Below are 17649 nucleotides of genomic sequence, written 5' to 3'. Positions count from 1 at the left end.
TCCTCTTGTGAAGTCGTTTAAAAATCATAATTTTGGTGCCTTATATAGCTCCTTAACATACATATTCAAAATCATTCCGATAGAGGCACCCGTCACGTGCGGACGTGCTCATCGTCCACTCGATCGCCCGGTCTTTGTTCGCCCGGCTTTTGTTAGCCCGGCCATTGTTCGCGCGGCCTGTGTTTGTGGTACATCTGCCGACTAAGTGCTCTTTCTGGAAGTTTTTATTTGTTTTGTTTCCTTTTGTTGTTTCTGTGTTCGTGGTACATCTGCCGACAAAGGGTTTCCTGCAAGTATTTATTTGTTTTGTTTCTTTTCGTAATTTCTGTTTTGTTGTGCTTTTTCTTTGTCCTGTAGTAATCGCGCCGCATTGCCACCTGTGTTCAATAGAACCGCTCAGGTCCGAGAAGTTGGGGCCTCGCCGCAAGGCGAGTGTTTTCAAGACCCGGGGCCGCCCCACCTGGGTACTCAGCGATCATGGACGCTGTATTCGCGGAATTCCTCCGACTTCGCCACCCACAGCTCGCCTCGGAGTTTTTGGCCTTCAAGGCCAATCACACTGCGAGCCCTCTCGAGGACTCCGCCGCGCTCGCTGCTCCTGCGTCGCCTGTACCTGCGTGCAGAGCTTCTGCATTGAGCACCGCAGCCTCTGTCGTGCCTGCCGCTCCCGTGTCGCCTATACTGGCGAGAAAAGCTGCTGCGTCGTCCGCCGTGACCATCGTTTCAGCTGAGCGATCATCCGCGGCCTCCGTCGCGCCCTCTAAAACACCTACACTTGCTCGTAGGTCGCCTGCACCCGCCTCCTCGTGCTCCGACTCTGACTCGGACATGGAGGTCGACCTCGCCCCCGCCTCATCGACGGATGGATTCACCCTGGTACAGAAGGGTAAGAAGCGTGCCGCGGAGTCTCGAGCTCCCGCGGCCGCTAAAATTAGCAAAGCCGTGAACGCGTCGCGCCCCCGCCCTCAGACTCCCGTTGCGCCCCCAGCCCGTGCCACTCCGTCGCCGCGTCCGGTGGCACAAAATAAAACCCAGACCCCTCCCCCGGTTATCCTTCAGGAGAAGGCAGCTTGGGATCGAGTTTGCCTGGCCCTTAAGGCCAAAAATATAAATTTCACGAATGCCCGTAACCTCGCGAACGGCATTCAAATTAAGGTTCAAACACCCGACGACCATAGGGCCCTCTCTTCTTACCTCCGTAAGGAGCGTATAAGTTTCCATACGTATACGCTCCAGGAGGAGCGCGAACTCCGCGTTGTAATACGCGGAATCCCTAAAGAGTTAGATGTAGAGCTCGTAAAAGCCGACCTGTTAGAACAAGGCCTACCAGTGAATTCTGTGCACCGTATGCACACCGGTCGCGGTAGGGAGCCATATAATATGGTTCTAGTCGCTCTCCAGCCTACCCCCGAGGGTAAGAAAATCTTTAACACACAGACCGTCTGTAGGCTCTCTGGTATCGCTGTCGAAGCCCCCCATAAAAAAGGCACTCCTAGCCAGTGCCATAACTGTCAATTGTACGGGCACTCTTCCCGTAACTGTCACGCGCGCCCCCGATGTGTTAAGTGTTTGGGCGATCACGCCACGGCCCTCTGCGCTCGCGACCAAAAAACCGCGACGGAACCGCCTAGCTGCGTCCTGTGTCGAACACAGGGTCACCCCGCGAATTACCGTGGTTGCCCCCGAGCCCCTAAAATAAATCGCCGCGTCGCCCGCCAAAACCGCCTCCGAGCTTCCGGCCCAGACATCAAAGCCTCGGCACCCTCTGCGTCGCAGGCTAAGCCAGCGTTCGTTCCGGCGGCGGTGCCCAGTGTCTCGGCCTGGGCAAAACCGCTGCCGTACACGAACACGGCTACAACTCCCTCCTCCGCGATTCGTCCCGCCCCCGCGACTCGTCCCTCTCCCGCGACTTGCCCTCCGACCGCGTCCGACAATCTCGCTTTAGCGATCGACTTCTTTCAGTCGATCAACTTTGAGCGCGTTAACGCTTTGGGCGACGCCATTCGCGCTGCCTCCACTGCACAACACTTTATCGCCGTTGTGCAGGAATACGCCGACGTATACGCGTCATTAAATACGTACGTCCTCCCCTCACTCCGCCGGTAATCAATGGCGTATATAAGTAGAATAAAGCCCCTATCCGTAACGATAGGATTTTTTAACGCTTACGGTCTCGCAAATCAACGTGATCAGGTTTCTGACTTTTTGCGTGACCACCAAATTGATATCTTTTTAGTGCAGGAGACCCTACTTAAGCCCGCGCGCCGTGACCCTAAAATCGCGAACTATAACATGGTCAGGAACGACAGGCTCTCTGCCCGTGGTGGTGGTACCGTCATTTACTATAGAAGAGCCCTGCATTGCGTCCCGCTCGATCCTCCCGCGCTCGCTAATATCGAAGCATCAGTGTGCCGAATCTCACTGACGGGACACGCGCCGATCGTTATCGCGTCCGTTTATCTTCCACCGGATAAGATCGTTCTAAGCAGTGATATCGAGGCGCTGCTCGGTATGGGGAGCTCTGTCATTCTGGCGGGCGACCTAAATTGTAAACACATCAGGTGGAACTCACACACCACAACCCCGAATGGCAGGCGGCTTGACGCGTTAGTCGATGATCTCGCCTTCGATATCGTCGCTCCGCTAACCCCGACTCACTACCCGCTAAATATCGCGCATCGCCCGGATATACTCGACATAGCGTTATTAAAAAACGTAACTCTGCGCTTACACTCGATCGAAGTAGTTTCAGAGTTAGATTCAGACCACCGTCCCGTCGTTATGAAGCTCGGTCGCGCTCCCGATTCCGTTCCCGTCACGAGGACTGTGGTGGATTGGCACACGCTGGGCATCAGCCTGGCTGAATCTGATCCACCATCGCTCCCGCTTAACCCGGACTCTATCCCGTCTCCTCAGGATACCGCTGAAGCCATAGACATCTTAACGTCACACATCACCTCGACATTAGATAGGTCATCGAAACAAGTTGTAGCGGAGGACTTCCTTCACCGCTTCAAATTGTCCGACGATATTAGGGAACTCCTTAGAGGTAAGAACGCCTCGATACGCGCCTACGACAGGTATCCTACCGCGGAAAATCGTATTCGAATGCGTGCCCTACAACGCGACGTAAAGTCTCGCATCGCCGAAGTCCGAGATGCCAGATGGTCTGATTTCTTAGAAGGACTCGCGCCCTCCCAAAGGTCTTACTACCGCTTAGCTCGTACTCTCAAATCGGATACGGTAGTAAGTATGCCCCCCCTCGTAGGCCCCTCAGGCCGACTCGCGGCGTTCGATGATGACGAAAAAGCAGAGCTGCTGGCCGATACATTGCAAACCCAGTGCACGCCCAGCACTCAATCCGTGGACCCTGTTCATGTAGAATTAGTAGACAGTGAGGTAGAACGCAGAGCCTCCTTGCCACCCTCTGATGCGTTACCACCCGTCACCCCGATGGAAGTTAAAGACTTGATCAAAGACCTACGTCCTCGCAAGGCTCCCGGTTCCGACGGTATATCCAACCGCGTTATTAAACTTCTACCCGTCCAACTCATCGTGATGTTGGCATCTATTTTCAATGCCGCTATGGCGAACTGTATCTTTCCCGCGGTGTGGAAAGAAGCGGACGTTATCGGCATACATAAACCCGGTAAACCAAAAAATCATCCGACGAGCTACCGCCCGATTAGCCTCCTCATGTCTCTAGGCAAACTGTATGAGCGTCTGCTCTACAAACGCCTCAGAGACTTCGTCTCATCCAAGGGCATTCTTATCGATGAACAATTCGGATTCCGTACAAATCACTCATGCGTTCAACAGGTGCACCGCCTCACGGAGCACATTCTTGTGGGGCTTAATCGACCAAAACCGTTATACACGGGAGCTCTCTTCTTCGACGTCGCAAAAGCGTTCGACAAAGTCTGGCACAATGGTTTGATTTTCAAACTATTCAACATGGGCGTGCCGGATAGTCTCGTGCTCATCATACGGGACTTCTTGTCGAACCGCTCTTTTCGATATCGAGTCGAGGGAACCCGCTCCTCCCCACGACCTCTCACAGCTGGAGTCCCGCAAGGCTCTGTCCTCTCACCCCTCCTATTTAGCTTATTCGTCAACGATGTTCCCCGGTCGCCGCCGACCCATTTAGCTTTATTCGCCGACGACACGACTGTTTACTATTCTAGTAGAAATAAGTCCCTAATCGCGAAGAAGCTTCAGAGCGCAGCCCTAGCCCTAGGACAGTGGTTCCGAAAATGGCGCATAGACATCAACCCAGCGAAAAGTACTGCGGTGCTATTTCAGAGGGGAAGCTCCACACGGATTTCCTCCCGGATTAGGAGGAGGAATCTCACACCCCCGATTACTCTCTTTAGACAACCCATACCCTGGGCCAGGAAGGTCAAGTACCTGGGCGTTACCCTGGATGCATCGATGACATTCCGCCCGCATATAAAATCAGTCCGTGACCGTGCCGCGTTTATTCTCGGTAGACTCTACCCCATGATCTGTAAGCGGAGTAAAATGTCCCTTCGGAACAAGGTGACACTTTACAAAACTTGCATAAGGCCCGTCATGACTTACGCGAGTGTGGTGTTCGCTCACGCGGCCCGCACACACATAGACACCCTCCAATCCCTACAATCCCGCTTTTGCAGGTTAGCTGTCGGGGCTCCGTGGTTCGTGAGGAACGTTGACCTACACGACGACCTGGGCCTCGAAACAATTCGGAAATACATGAAGTCAGCGTCGGAACGATACTTCGATAAGGCTATGCGTCATGATAATCGCCTTATCGTTGCCGCCGCTGACTACTCCCCGAATCCTGATCATGCAGGAGCCAGTCACCGTCGACGCCCTAGACACGTCCTTACGGATCCATCAGATCCAATAACCTTTGCATTGGATGCCTTCAGCTCTAATACTAGGGGCAGGCTTAGGGACCCCGGTAACCGTACTCGTCGAACTCGACAAAGAGGTCGACGTGCAACCTAACCCATGCATCAGCCCGCTGAGTTTCTCGCCGGATCTTCTCAGCGGGTCGCGATTCCGATCCGGTAGTAGATTCATTCGCGAAACAATTGCTCTTGAGTTGTTAGGTCTCCTTCGGAGGCGCTCGGGCAGTTGTTAGCAAATCCCACCCCTCTTGGCTGAGCCTTTGCTCGCCCACCTGTCCTGGTGAAACTGGAAAGGCCTTCGGGCCACCAGTGAACTTTCAATCATAAAAAAAAAAAAAAAAAAAAAAAAAAAAAAAAAAAAAAAAAAAAAAAAAAAAAAAAAAAAAAAAAAAAAAAAAAAAAAAACATATTCAAAAATATTTTCACTTTCTACGTAAATGAAGTAGCGGTTAAAAGCTAGTTATTATTAATGAAGGACAGGCTTGTTCCATAGTGTTTTGCTAACGCCATTCTGTTCATCATTATTATTGCCTTCCAGCATGACAGTGATTAAGACTCACTTTTCCAATGAAAACCATTTATTACATTTCAAGTGTATAGCGATAGCAGCCTAGAGCTCCGCTCCGTACGACTAATTGAATCGGCATGTTTTGAGTGACAATAGTCACTCATATTTAAAATAGAAAGTGGGGGTAGCTTAGTCACGAATTCTCTTGAATACCGTCTTAAGCAGTTGTTCACATGCTTAACATTAAGGAAACAGTTAACTTAAACATTTTTTTTAGTTAACTAAATAGTGACGTTGGACTGATATAATATTATATTATACCTAGTCAGGTCATAAGTATTGTCACACAGTAAAAACTTTTCTTTTAGAATGCTGGCCACAAAAAAGTTTATTGAATTCGAATTTAGAATTGTTCATGAAAATAAAAATATATACTTTTAGAATATTACTCATTTTTAAATATGGAGTGGACGCTTAAAGAAGACCGTGTTGCAGTTATTAAGTTGCATCGTTGCGGTTACGCGCCAATTCAAATTTTTAACATACTGAAAAATTTGAATATAACCAAAAGATTCGTTTATCGTACCATCAAACGATACAATGAAGACTCTAGTGTAGATGACAGGTCAAGAAGTGGTTGCCCTCGGTCTGTTAGGACTCCAGCAGTGATAAAAGCTGTGAAGGCGCGAATTCAAAGAAATCCCAAACGTAAGTAGAAAATATTGGCCCTTCAGATGGGGTTAAGCAGAACCACGGTGAAAAGGGTGTTAAATGAAGACTTAGGGCTTCGGGCATATCGAAAAAAAACAGGACATTGTTTGAATGCTCGTCTAATGGACCTGAGACTGAAGAGATGCCGCGCTTTGTTGAAGCGGTACGCGGGAAAAAATATCGGGAAATTCTTTTTTCGGATGAGAAAATTTTTACCGTAGAAGAGAGCTACAACAAACAAAATGATAAGGTGTACGCACACAGTAGTGAAGAAGCGAGCAACCGTATTCCGCATGTCCAACGAGGTCATTTTCCATCCTCGCTCATGGTATGGTTGGGAGTTTCTTATTGGGGCTTAACAGAGGTACATTTTTGTGAGTAAGGTGTAAAAACGAATGCAGTTGTGTATCAAAATACAGTCCTAACGAACCTTGTGGAACCTGTTTCTCATACCATGTTCAATAACAGGCACTGGGTATTCCAACAAGATTCGGCGCCAGCTCATAGAGCGAAAAGCACACAAGACTGGCTAGCGGCGCGTGAAATCGACTTCATCCGGCACGAAGACTGGCCCTCCTCCAGTCCAGATTTGAATCCGTTAGATTACAAGATATGGCAACACTTTGAGGAAAAGGCGTGCTCAAAGCCTCATCCCAATTTGGAGTCACTCAAGACATCCTTGATTAAGGCAGCCGCCGATATTGACATGGACCTCGTTCGTGCTGCGATAGACGACTGGCCGCGCAGATTGAAGGCCTGTATTCAAAATCACGGAGGTCATTTTGAACAAACTTTAGTGTCATAAGAATCTATGTTTTGTTAAGTTCATTTTGGTATATGAATGGTTACATAATGAATAAACTTGTTTCAATTATTTTACATTAAACATGTGACAGAATTTATGACCTGACTAGGTATAATAATATTATTTTAAAATTGTTTAAAAATATTTGCGTCAAGCGAATTCATATGTCATTTGCTAGATCATTGGTACACTTACAATTAATTACGATTTCTTCACTCTAGAAATAGGCATTATGATGCTACCCCCGTGAGTGTGTCCTCACTAATTATCAATTGTTTACTGTGCAGGCGTAATCATTTAAATGACCGTCACGCTAACTTATAATCTTGGAAAAGTTGCGTCTTTGAATACAACTGCAATATATTATTAAATAACGAACTGGTCTAGATAGAACAAGCAGTATTTTTTTTGTGTTATAAGGAAATCGCCGGACTTCCGCTTACGTCGGGGGGCGATAGGCAGGGCATGTCACAGTTGAACCGACTAACACCCCTTGTCAAGTATCACCTGTCCATTTCTATCGCGAAGCAATAGTGCTTTCCGGGTTGAAGAGTGTGACAGCCGCTATGGAATAAAATTAAGACTTAGATCTCATGGTTGATGGATGTCTTCAATTTGAATACATCAAAGTCAGCCAAGTCCAGTTAGTAATAGTATTATCTTCTGAGTCGGTCTCTTCACTGCTGGAGGTCGTGTCTAGTTTGAAATATCAAACACTTGATGCACTATGCTCTTCCACACCTTCCTGTCCTCGGCGGTCTTTATAGCGTCGGTTATTGCCAGGCCGGTGAGTCTTTACTAGATCAGAGCAGCGGGTAGGTGAGCGTCCGCGTTTTCTTCTCCCGTCAACCTGACCAACTACCATCAGCTTCTCTAATATATTTGGGTCTCTACGAGCGATGTGAAGTACGTGAGAATACATTGGAAACAGGTAGCGGTTAGACTTGTGGTAATACCGAGCTCCTTCAGAATAGATAAGTTGGTTCGACGTGCAGTCAATGGAATTCGCAACATCCGCCCAAATAGTCTACGTAAAACTAATTTCATTGATCTTTGTCGAATAGTCTGTCCATTTTATTGAATAAATTTCCACTTGTACGACACGAACTCTTAAGATATTGCTCGGATTAACCGAATCAGGATTCAAAGTCGATAAGTTGAATTAATTATTTCTTGTTCTTCTGAAAATTGCACGCTTTAATGGAACTTTAATTGAGCCGGATAAGTCTCCGATACTTTTATTTCAAGAAATGGAACAAAGAAACAATTTATTAGATTAAAGCATGCCTTGACGCTATCATGGGACATTCTCTATTGTCTTACAATGATTTTGATTGTACAGAAAGCGTTAATAATGATGGAATTTGTAGAGTAGATGAGGATATGAATGTGACGTAACTGTTGTTTATCTTTAGCTGATATTTAAAATAACTAGAAAAGGTATTCATTTCTTTGGTTATAGATTACTACATCTACAAATTTATGGTCAGAGTTTACATAAATGCATGCAAAGTTTATTGAAATTAATGAATTTGACTGACCCTTACGATATTCTGATTGTATTCAGATTTCAAAGGATTCTGTCGGTTTGTTTGAAGTGTTATGTTGTAAATTGGTATTTTTGCACTTTTATTCATCATCATTAGCCTGTATCTCTCCACTGCGGATGTAGGCCTCTCCCATAGTCCGCCACAATGAACGATCCTCCGCCTTCCGCATCCAATCTCTCCCAGCATATCACCGCAAGTCATCGGTCCAACGGGCAATGGGCCGGACATACGTGTCGCAGAACCGATGGCCGATGGAGCAGACGTGTTCTGGACTGGAGACCGCGTACCGGTAAGCGCACTTTTATTAATGTACACAAAATCCTTAGTCAACTAAAAATCATATAAAAATAACAACAATTGCATGAAAGCCTTCGACAACTTACTGTAGCCTATAGACCTCTCTGAAGTTTCCCGATATACACTTAACTCATACTTTTAAATTATACTTTTACTATTAAAACCTATAATTGACGACCATTCACTAATACTTCCATCCATCGTTGCTAATGTATGAATGCAGTTTGACAACGTAGTACGCAGCAAGCAATCTAAATGTGCATTTTATTTGAGAAGTGTTAAATCAAGTGTGTGAAGCGCATCGATACTAGGTTTTGTTGAGAGGAGCACGTTGTAAGTGCTGTGTTGCATAATGCAGTCGGCAAGTCGATGGAATTGCTATTACTGACTCGCAATAACTGAAAATGTTTTGGGGAAAGTTTTTACATTAACTTCGAACATCAATGGTAAGCCGTAAAATAAGTTAGCATGGGTAGAAACCAACTAATTTCAGTATTTGCTCTCTATAATATACATACATAGTAAAATAAACACAGACGTGGTAGACAGCGGCGTATGAGCACTCTCTTACTCTTCGGCGCGCTCAGTAATAAGCCGCTTATTGTTTGATTAAGCAAGCCAGTCCATACCCGTATCTCATCATTCAGACTCTACACTTTAGCAGATTATTATAAACAATATCTTACTTACTTATCTTATCAAAAAAAACCTTCCCTGACTATTTCAACTTTGCTCATCTTCTTATACTTCTGTCTACGCATCACAAGAAAATTATGCAAGATTCGCTTGGAACTTTTACAAGTACTGTATTTTAATAGATTTTTTACTTAATTTATAACATGCAAATACGCTACCTTCAATAAACACATAACATTTGTTTAAGGTCACTGATTGAGCAAACTGAAGACTAAGATTTCCGAAAAATCACAATTGAACTACCACAATAAGATAGCAGATATTCCGTGAACTCTGTACGAGCCGCAAGGGGCTTCACTTTAAACTAAGTTTAGCCTAATGTTTCGCAAAGGCTTAACCGACAGTTAGTAACTTCCCCATGCCCGAGTCTAGTTTATTCATAGGTCGTTGTGATCGATTCGTATATTACCATTTCAAAACAGCTATTGAGCTGGGAAGGTACGTATCTACTGTGTATTTCGCGAGCGGATCGGACTATATTTGAAATGTCATCAATAAATACTGTCAGTTGTTTGAAGCTATCGACTACGACTATCAAATTTGAGATTTATCAGCGCATATCTATATATTAATACGTGAAGCAAAAACTTTGTATCCCTTTTTACGAAAATTGCGCGGATGGAGGAGTATGAAATTTTCCACACTCATAGAGAATATAGAGAACAAGTGCACAATGCTAATCATTTTTAAAAACAATGCATAAAAGATACATTAAATCAATAAAAAAAAACATTACACACACTACCATGTATTTGACGCACACACGCATACTATTTATTTATTGTCAAACTTTTGTTCTTGACGAATGTGGTCAAATTGAGAATAGATTAAATATTGTTTGTATTTATTAATATTTTTCCATAGTGTAGTCTTGATTATAGAAATATAATAGTCTTTGAAAATAGAATCATAATAGTGTACAAACTTACAATTTCAATTAATTATAGTCGAATCTAGGCTACTACTAGGAATTATTAAAGTGCGTCTCTGATTTTGTGCTAAACGGATCGTTTCGAATTGGGTCTACTGACGATTTCTATAATCTTTGTGTCTTAGTCCGTATGTTCCGTGGGGAGTGCTCTGAGGATTTTAGAGATGACCCTTTGATCTAATTTTATTTTCGCACCACCCGCCACCGGAGCAAAGTTCCTGTATAATATTTAAAATAATTGCGTTAATTCAGCCTCATTTTGTCAAAAAATGTTTTTTGTGCTATCAAGACTTCAAGTATATTTTTCGCCCCGATGCTGTCACATATTACACATATAAGCCTTGAGATGAGTCCAGTCCTGAGTAGTAGACAACACGCTAGTCGCAAAAACTAAACATCACTTGGGCCATATGCTCCTTCGTGTTTACAGTTGTCGAAAAAAGTGTATGTTTTTTATTTTAGCTTGAAATGAATGAATGCGTTTATGTATATTTGACAGTTCACTCCATTGCAATGGATGCAATCGCAAATGAATCTGACTGTCGTGTAAATTAAACTATAAAATAACATTCTATAAATTAATCTTAAGTCCTAACTTAGCTAAACAACTGAGATACCTGAGACGGGAACTTCTAGATGCGCCGGTATAGAAGCGATATTATTTGCTAGCTGGTGGCTATGAGCTTGTTTACCGCGAACAACATTTACGATATTTGATTGACGAATACATAGGTTTATTTAAAATTAGACATTCTATGATACTCTTATGATTTTTCTTTTGTTTGCGTAATCTTTGAAATTCGTTTTGTTGCAAACTATTTCAAGGTACAAAAATCCTGTACTTGCTTGTTAGCTAATTTTTTTTATTACACTTGTAGGCAGATGAGCATACGGCCCACCTGATGGTGAGTGGTTACCGTCGCCCATAGACTTCGGCAATACCAGGGACCGAGCCAAGCCGCTGCCTAAGAATTAATGCACATTGTCTTTTGGGAATTGTGTTTCGAACTGCTCTGGGGTAGACCGGTGATGTATAAAATAAAAGAGTGGACTGTATTATTTGGTAAGTTTATAAAAAGAGTAAAACAAGATAAACAAGTAAGTGTCGCGGGCGGCGTTGCTGCACGAAGTGACGAAGCCGGTGTCAATCCGCTACCCCGCGCCGCTGTCCTCCTCCCGGCGCCCGCGCCGCGCGATCGTCGATGTCCGTGCATCGACAGACTGCCCGGGTTGAAGTATATATGGGTACTTCAATGAAGAGGGAGGGGACAGATGGAGTTGAAGCCTCGCACCACGGTCCCCGTCCTCGTCTTGACCTCTGCGACCCGTGTGATGCCGTCGCTGCCCGGATACGTCTTGGTAATGCGGCCCAAAGGCCACAACAGAGCCGGTAGCGTCCTGTCCTTCACAAGGACTAGCGTCCCTGGTATCAAGCTCCCTGTAGAGGTGGACCATTTAGATTTCTGCTGCAGCAGAGAAATGTATTCATTAATAAAGCGCTTCCAAAAATGCTGCCTGATGAGTTCCACTCGTTGGTAGCGCTCCAAGCGCGTGATGTTGCCGTCGGTAATCTGCGGGTGCGGAACTGACGTGAGCGGTCGTCCAATCAGAAAGTGAGCAGGAGTAAGGGCAGTTAAATCTAACGGACGGACGGAGGAAATAGGAGTAAGTGGACGGGAATTTAGAATGGCCTCAATTTGACATAAGCACGAAGACATTTCTTCATACGTGAGGTGAGTAAGACTGAGGAGTTTTTTGAGATGGCCTTTAGTGGCCTTAACCGCTGCTTCAGCCAGACCATTAAAATGAGGGGAATAAGGTGGAGAAAAACTAAAATCTATGCCTTCTTGAGACATGAATGACGCAATGTCTGAGTTTGAAAGGACGCCTTTGAGTTCGTTGCAAGCACCAACAAAGTTTGTCCCATTGTCGGACCATATGCTGCGGGGCTTGCCTCGACGAGACACGAATCTTTTGAGAGCAGCTATGTACGCCTCCGATGACAATGCGGTGACGAGCTCGATATGAACAGCTTTTACTGCAAGGCACACAAAAATGCATAAGTATGATTTTACTAATTTACAGCCTCGCCCTTTACGATCAGCGATCAAAATTGGCCCAGCATAATCCACACTACAATTCAAGAAAGGAAATTGTAAATCAGTACGAGTTTTAGGTAATTGACCCATGATGGGTTGAACATTTTGTGCTCTATACCTAAAACATTTTAAGCAGTTTCTGACGACAGTCTTAGACAGATTTCTGCCTCCTAAGGGCCAGTAACTCTGGCGTATGTGAGTTAGTAAGAGCTGTGGTCCAGCATGTAAGAGATGCAAATGTTCAAAATGGAATATTAATTTAGTCAAAGCGTGTTTACTGCAAAGAACTATAGGGTGTTTTATATTAAAGTCATATGGGGAGTTGTCAAGCCTACCACCAACGCGTAAAATTGAATTACTATCTATAAATGGTGTTAATGAAATAAGACGACTGCTACGTGGTAGGGACTTCCCTGATTTCAATATAAAATATTCTTCGGGGAACATTTGAAGTTGAGCATTATGTATAATGAGATTTAATGAGATTTGTAGTTCTTCATTAGAAAGATTAGCTATATTTTTATTTGATTTGTTTTTAAAGTTATATATCGCTCTAAGTATGTAAGCAACTACTCTTTGTAAATAGCGTAAATTTGAATATTTAGTAATAAGATGATGAATTATGGAACTACCATGAGTTTTATTAGTATGAAGCGTATCGACATTACTACTAACTACATGACAAACTACGTCTGGTAGATCTTGTTTCATATTGGGTTTTTGTGGCCAATATTCTTGTGATTTAAATAGATAAGACGGGCCCGACCACCACAGCGAACTGGTGCTGATAGCATCAGCCTTCAGCCCACGGGAAACAAGATCCGCCGGGTTGTCCTTCGACGGCACGTAGCTCCAAGTACAACCAATCGTACTCTCTTGAATTTCGTTGACTCTGTTGCGCACAAAAGGCTTAAGTCGATTAGGCGACGTCGACAACCACGCCAATACAATTGTGGAATCGCACCAGAAATAAACGTTGTCTATACGCATGGTTAGAGAGTCACGAACTTTGGTACACAGTCTTGTAGCTGCTAACGCTCCGCAAAGCTCAAGTCGCGGTATTGTGGTGGGTTTAATAGGAGCTATGCGACTTTTTGAAGCCAAAAGTCGTACGCAAATAGACCCTGAAGCTTTAATTGAACGGATATAAAGACACGCACCGTAAACCTTCTCTGAAGCGTCGCAAAAGACATGAATTTCGTTATTTGTTGAGTCACTACATGAAATAAATCTAGGTATCTTCAGCTGATTAAGAGAAGATAAAGTACTAGTAAAGGAAGACCAAAGATGCCTAAGTTCTTGAGACACTACGTCGTCCCAGTTGTACTTGTCGATCCAAAGTCGTTGCATGAGAATTTTTGCTTCGACAACGCACGGACTTACCAGGCCTAGTGGATCGAAAATTTGACTTACAACCGACAACACGTGACGCTTTGTAATTTTACTACAGATGTCAATATTAATGGAAAAAGAAAGCATATCAACATTGCAACACCATTGCAAACCTAATGTTTTAGATGAAGTGTTGACGTTACTATTTAAGTCTAACATATTGTCAGTGGAAGCGTCGCCACGTTCTGACATTATTGCTGATAAGATACGAGAATCATTTGATTTAAATTTACGCAAATGAAATTGAGCTGATGACAAAGTATCAATCACGCCTTTACACAACTCAATAGTACCTGAGAGAGTGCTATTACCGCTTAAAAGATCGTCAACGTAAAAGTCGTGAATTATTGCATGTTTGACGTCTTCACTTACAGCTGAGGAAGCCAGACTGGTCAGGCATTTCGTGGCTAAGTAAGGCGCTGATGCTGTTCCATAAGTCACCGTGTTTAAACAATATACTTTGAGGGGAGCATTGTGATTATCGCGGAAAACAATGCGCTGAAGAGATCGCTGCGAGGGGTTTACCTCTATAGATCGATACATTTTCTCAATGTCCCCTGAGATTACATATCTATGCTGACGAAAGCGTAGCAATATGGAAAGTAAGTCGTCTTGCACTACAGGACCAATCATTTGGATGTCGTTCAGTGAAACGCCGGAAGTTGTGATCGCAGATGCATCGAAGACCGTTCGCAGCTTTGTGGTTGTGCTGGACTCACGAATAATTCCATGATGAGGCATGAAATAACTGACTCCCTTGTCAGTAGATGACTCTGAAAAATTGCGAACTTCACTTTCCTTAGTCATATGCCCTAGCTTTAGGTATTCATGCATGAAGTCTACGTAGCGCTGCTTGAAACCCAAATCACGCTGAAAGCGTCGCTCTAAGGATAAAAATCGACTTATAGCCATTTGAAGAGAGTCTCCTAATATTTGAGGATCCCTTTTTAATGGAATAGAAACTACAAAGCGGCCATCGTCGTTTCTATAAGTATTATGAAGAAAATGTTGCTCACATGCATTTTCTTCATTTGTGAGTGAGTGTTTTAATGGAACTGAATCGAGTTCCCAAAAACGTTCTATATTAAAATTGACGTCGTTTTTGATAAGACTACAGAAGTGAGATTGAGATTGAAGGCGTGGAGAATAAGCCACAAGACCTGAAACAATCCAACCTAATTTCGTTTCGTGAAGTGTAGGTTGATTCTTACCTAAATCGATGGTATTATGTAATAATACTTGCCAAAATATTTCAGCCCCTACAAGTATATCTACGACTGACGGAATGTTGAATGTAGGGTCAGCTAGATTTAGACCCGAAGGCAGAGGGACATGAGTTCTAGGTATGAAACGCGAAGGCAATACTTTTGTTACCTCAGGCAATATTAGACAACCTAAGTCGACTGTATAGTTACCGTAATAGGACTCGAGCGTGAGATTACAAGACTGTGTACTATAAGAGGTCTGATTGTTTATTCCTGTGATTGTAGTGGAGCTAGTACCGTGTCGTGACAGCCCAAGCTTGGATGAAAGGGCGTCTGTGACAAAGTTGGCGGTACTACCGTTGTCCAGCAAAACTCGGGCGGGGTGCTTAGTGCCATCGGCACCACGCACTCTCACCATAGCTGTGGAAAGCAATATAAAAGAAGCTGTATTACTGTGTTCAAAATTGGCTGAAAAAGCAACATTATCAGCGCCTGGCATGGGGTTTGACGCTGCGCTACGCTCAGGCTCTGAATGTAAAAGGGTATTGTGTCGTGCTTTGCAGTACTTGCAATGGGATAGCTTGCACGTTCTATCAGTATGACCTAAGCGTAAGCAATTCATACAAACTTTTAAATTCTTTGCCTTTTCAATGCGCACCTCAGTAGGTAAGCTCCTGAATGTTTTACAGGTGTAAAGCAAGTGATTTTCATTACATAATGGACATTTCGAATGATTTGATTGAATTTGATTGCTATTAGATTGTATGATGTAATTTGTAGATTTGTTATTGTAATTATTGTTATTTGTTTCTTTAGATTTAAGGTTGATTTTACTATTTTCTTCTATTTTTTCAAGTAGGTTAATTTGATTTTCAATAAAAAAAATAAATTGATTTAAAGTAGGGGGCTCTGAAAGTTTGTTACGATGCTCCTCCCAGTATCGGCTTGTGCTGCTGTCTAGTTTCTGTGAGATCATAAAGATGATTAATGTGTCCCAATGTTCAGTTGGCTGCTTTAAAGTTTTTAATGCCCTAATATTTTTATTTGTGACATCAATAAGGTAGCGCAAGCTTTTACTGGACTCTTTGGAGCACGGTGCAACACTAAACAACGCTTGAACGTGGTTGTGTATTAACAGCTGGTCCTTGTCGTACCGCTGACATAGCAAGTCCCAAGCGTTATTGTAATTTTCACTGGTAAAATCTATATTTTTAATAACTAAAGCCGCGCTGCCGCGTAAACAGGACCGAAGGTAATGAAATCTCATAATATCATCATTACATTTATTATTATGGATGAGGGAAATGTAGGTATCTTTGAATTCGAGCCAACCCTGAACGCTACCATCAAAATGTGGCAAATCAATTTTGGGCAATCGAACATTTGTGTGTACCCTACCTGAATCTTCTGAGTTGGTAGTTGCTGAAAGCAGGCTTCGCGCCAGTGCCACCGCAGGATGGTATTGGTCCTCGAACTCACACCGGGATTTAAAGTCGTCATCGGGTGCGTCCAACAACGTCTCGATCTCCGTCTGTAACTTGTCGAAGTCGTTGTATAAACACTGAATACGCTCATAACGTCCTTCCAACTCAAAACGTTGCAAGTCGGTCAAGCTAGAAAAACTAGTAAGAGGTTTAATATAATTTCTGAAAATAGTAAGTTTGGCTTTAATTGCACCTCGTCGCTTAATAAGAGTATCTAAATCCTCAGAATGTTGGCTCATAATGTATTATAATAAGCAAAATAAACAGAAATAATAAGAATAATGAAATAAGAATTAAAGAATAAGAATGAATTTTGATTGTAAGATGAGGGTAGTTTTTATTTTGGCAAATTGAGGCGAAAATTAGGTAAAAAATTGAATGCGCTAAACGGCAAAAATATGAGGGAATAAAGGTTGTCTGATTGGAACGAACTCACTCAGGTATGCAATCCGTCCAATATTCCGAAGTCCAATATTCACGACTCCTTGCAGCTTCAACGTAGTGAACAGTAAAACGTCCGTTCGTTTTTAAATGGCCAACCAACGCCGACAGTTTGTTGTACAGGTTTTATTCCGGTGAGTTTTAAGCTGACAAAACTAAAGGACCATGTTTCGAACTGCTCTGGGGTAGACCGGTGATGTATAAAATAAAAGAGTGGACTGTATTATTTGGTAAGTTTATAAAAAGAGTAAAACAAGATAAACAAGTAAGTGTCGCGGGCGGCGTTGCTGCACGAAGTGACGAAGCCGGTGTCAATCCGCTACCCCGCGCCGCTGTCCTCCTCCCGGCGCCCGCGCCGCGCGATCGTCGATGTCCGTGCATCGACAAATTGATTAAGAATGGATTCTAAACTATCAGTTGAAACAGTTTGTCATATTCGTCAGACATGATGATATAGCTTTTAAACCATAATTTTCCTATTCATAATCAATAATAATTTTCGCGCGGTAGCCTATGCGTTGAAAACATTTTTATATTATATCTTCAAAATTTAAGTAAAGATGTTTTTACCACCTTTTTAAGCCAACAAGCATGCTTCAGTATTATTTATAAAATATAAATTTAAACAGAGTATT

The 17649-nt window shown here is 43.5% G+C and overlaps 1 protein-coding gene across 2 annotated transcripts; it reads right to left on the bottom strand.

Moving 5' to 3' along the window:
• Positions 1-11445: 11445 nt before the first annotated feature.
• On the bottom strand, positions 11446-17399 carry LOC119630214 (uncharacterized). Of its 2 annotated transcripts, XM_038018782.2 has the most exons (3): positions 16488-17399; positions 15447-15509; positions 11446-12431 (listed from the first exon to the last, which is right to left on the bottom strand). In XM_038018782.2, the coding sequence occupies exons 1-3, from the start codon at positions 16810-16812 to the stop codon at positions 11644-11646; spliced, it is 1176 nt and encodes a 391-aa protein (XP_037874710.1). In that variant the 5' UTR covers positions 16813-17399; the 3' UTR covers positions 11446-11643. The 2 variants fall into 2 exon arrangements, with proteins under 2 accessions (XP_037874710.1, XP_062530828.1); XM_062674844.1 differs by having other exon boundaries at positions 15447-17399.
• Between the last annotated feature and the right edge of the window lie 250 nt (positions 17400-17649).

The sequence above is a fragment of the Bombyx mori genome, chromosome 22, assembly GCF_030269925.1.
Source record: "Bombyx mori chromosome 22, ASM3026992v2".
Lineage (NCBI taxonomy): Eukaryota > Metazoa > Arthropoda > Insecta > Lepidoptera > Bombycidae > Bombyx > Bombyx mori.
This window is presented reverse-complemented; position numbering and strand designations above follow the sequence as displayed.

What these genes read in the sequence shown, in the direction of transcription:
- LOC119630214 (XM_062674844.1), bottom strand. Translation starts at nt 16,812, where the DNA reads ATGAGCCAACATTCTGAGGATTTAGATACTCTTATTAAGCGACGAGGT. An exon ending in CCGAGTTTTGCTGGACAACG is followed by an intron (nt 12,432 to 15,446) that starts GTAGTACCGCCA and finishes TGTGCCTTGCAG; the next exon opens with TAAAAGCTGTTCATATCGAG.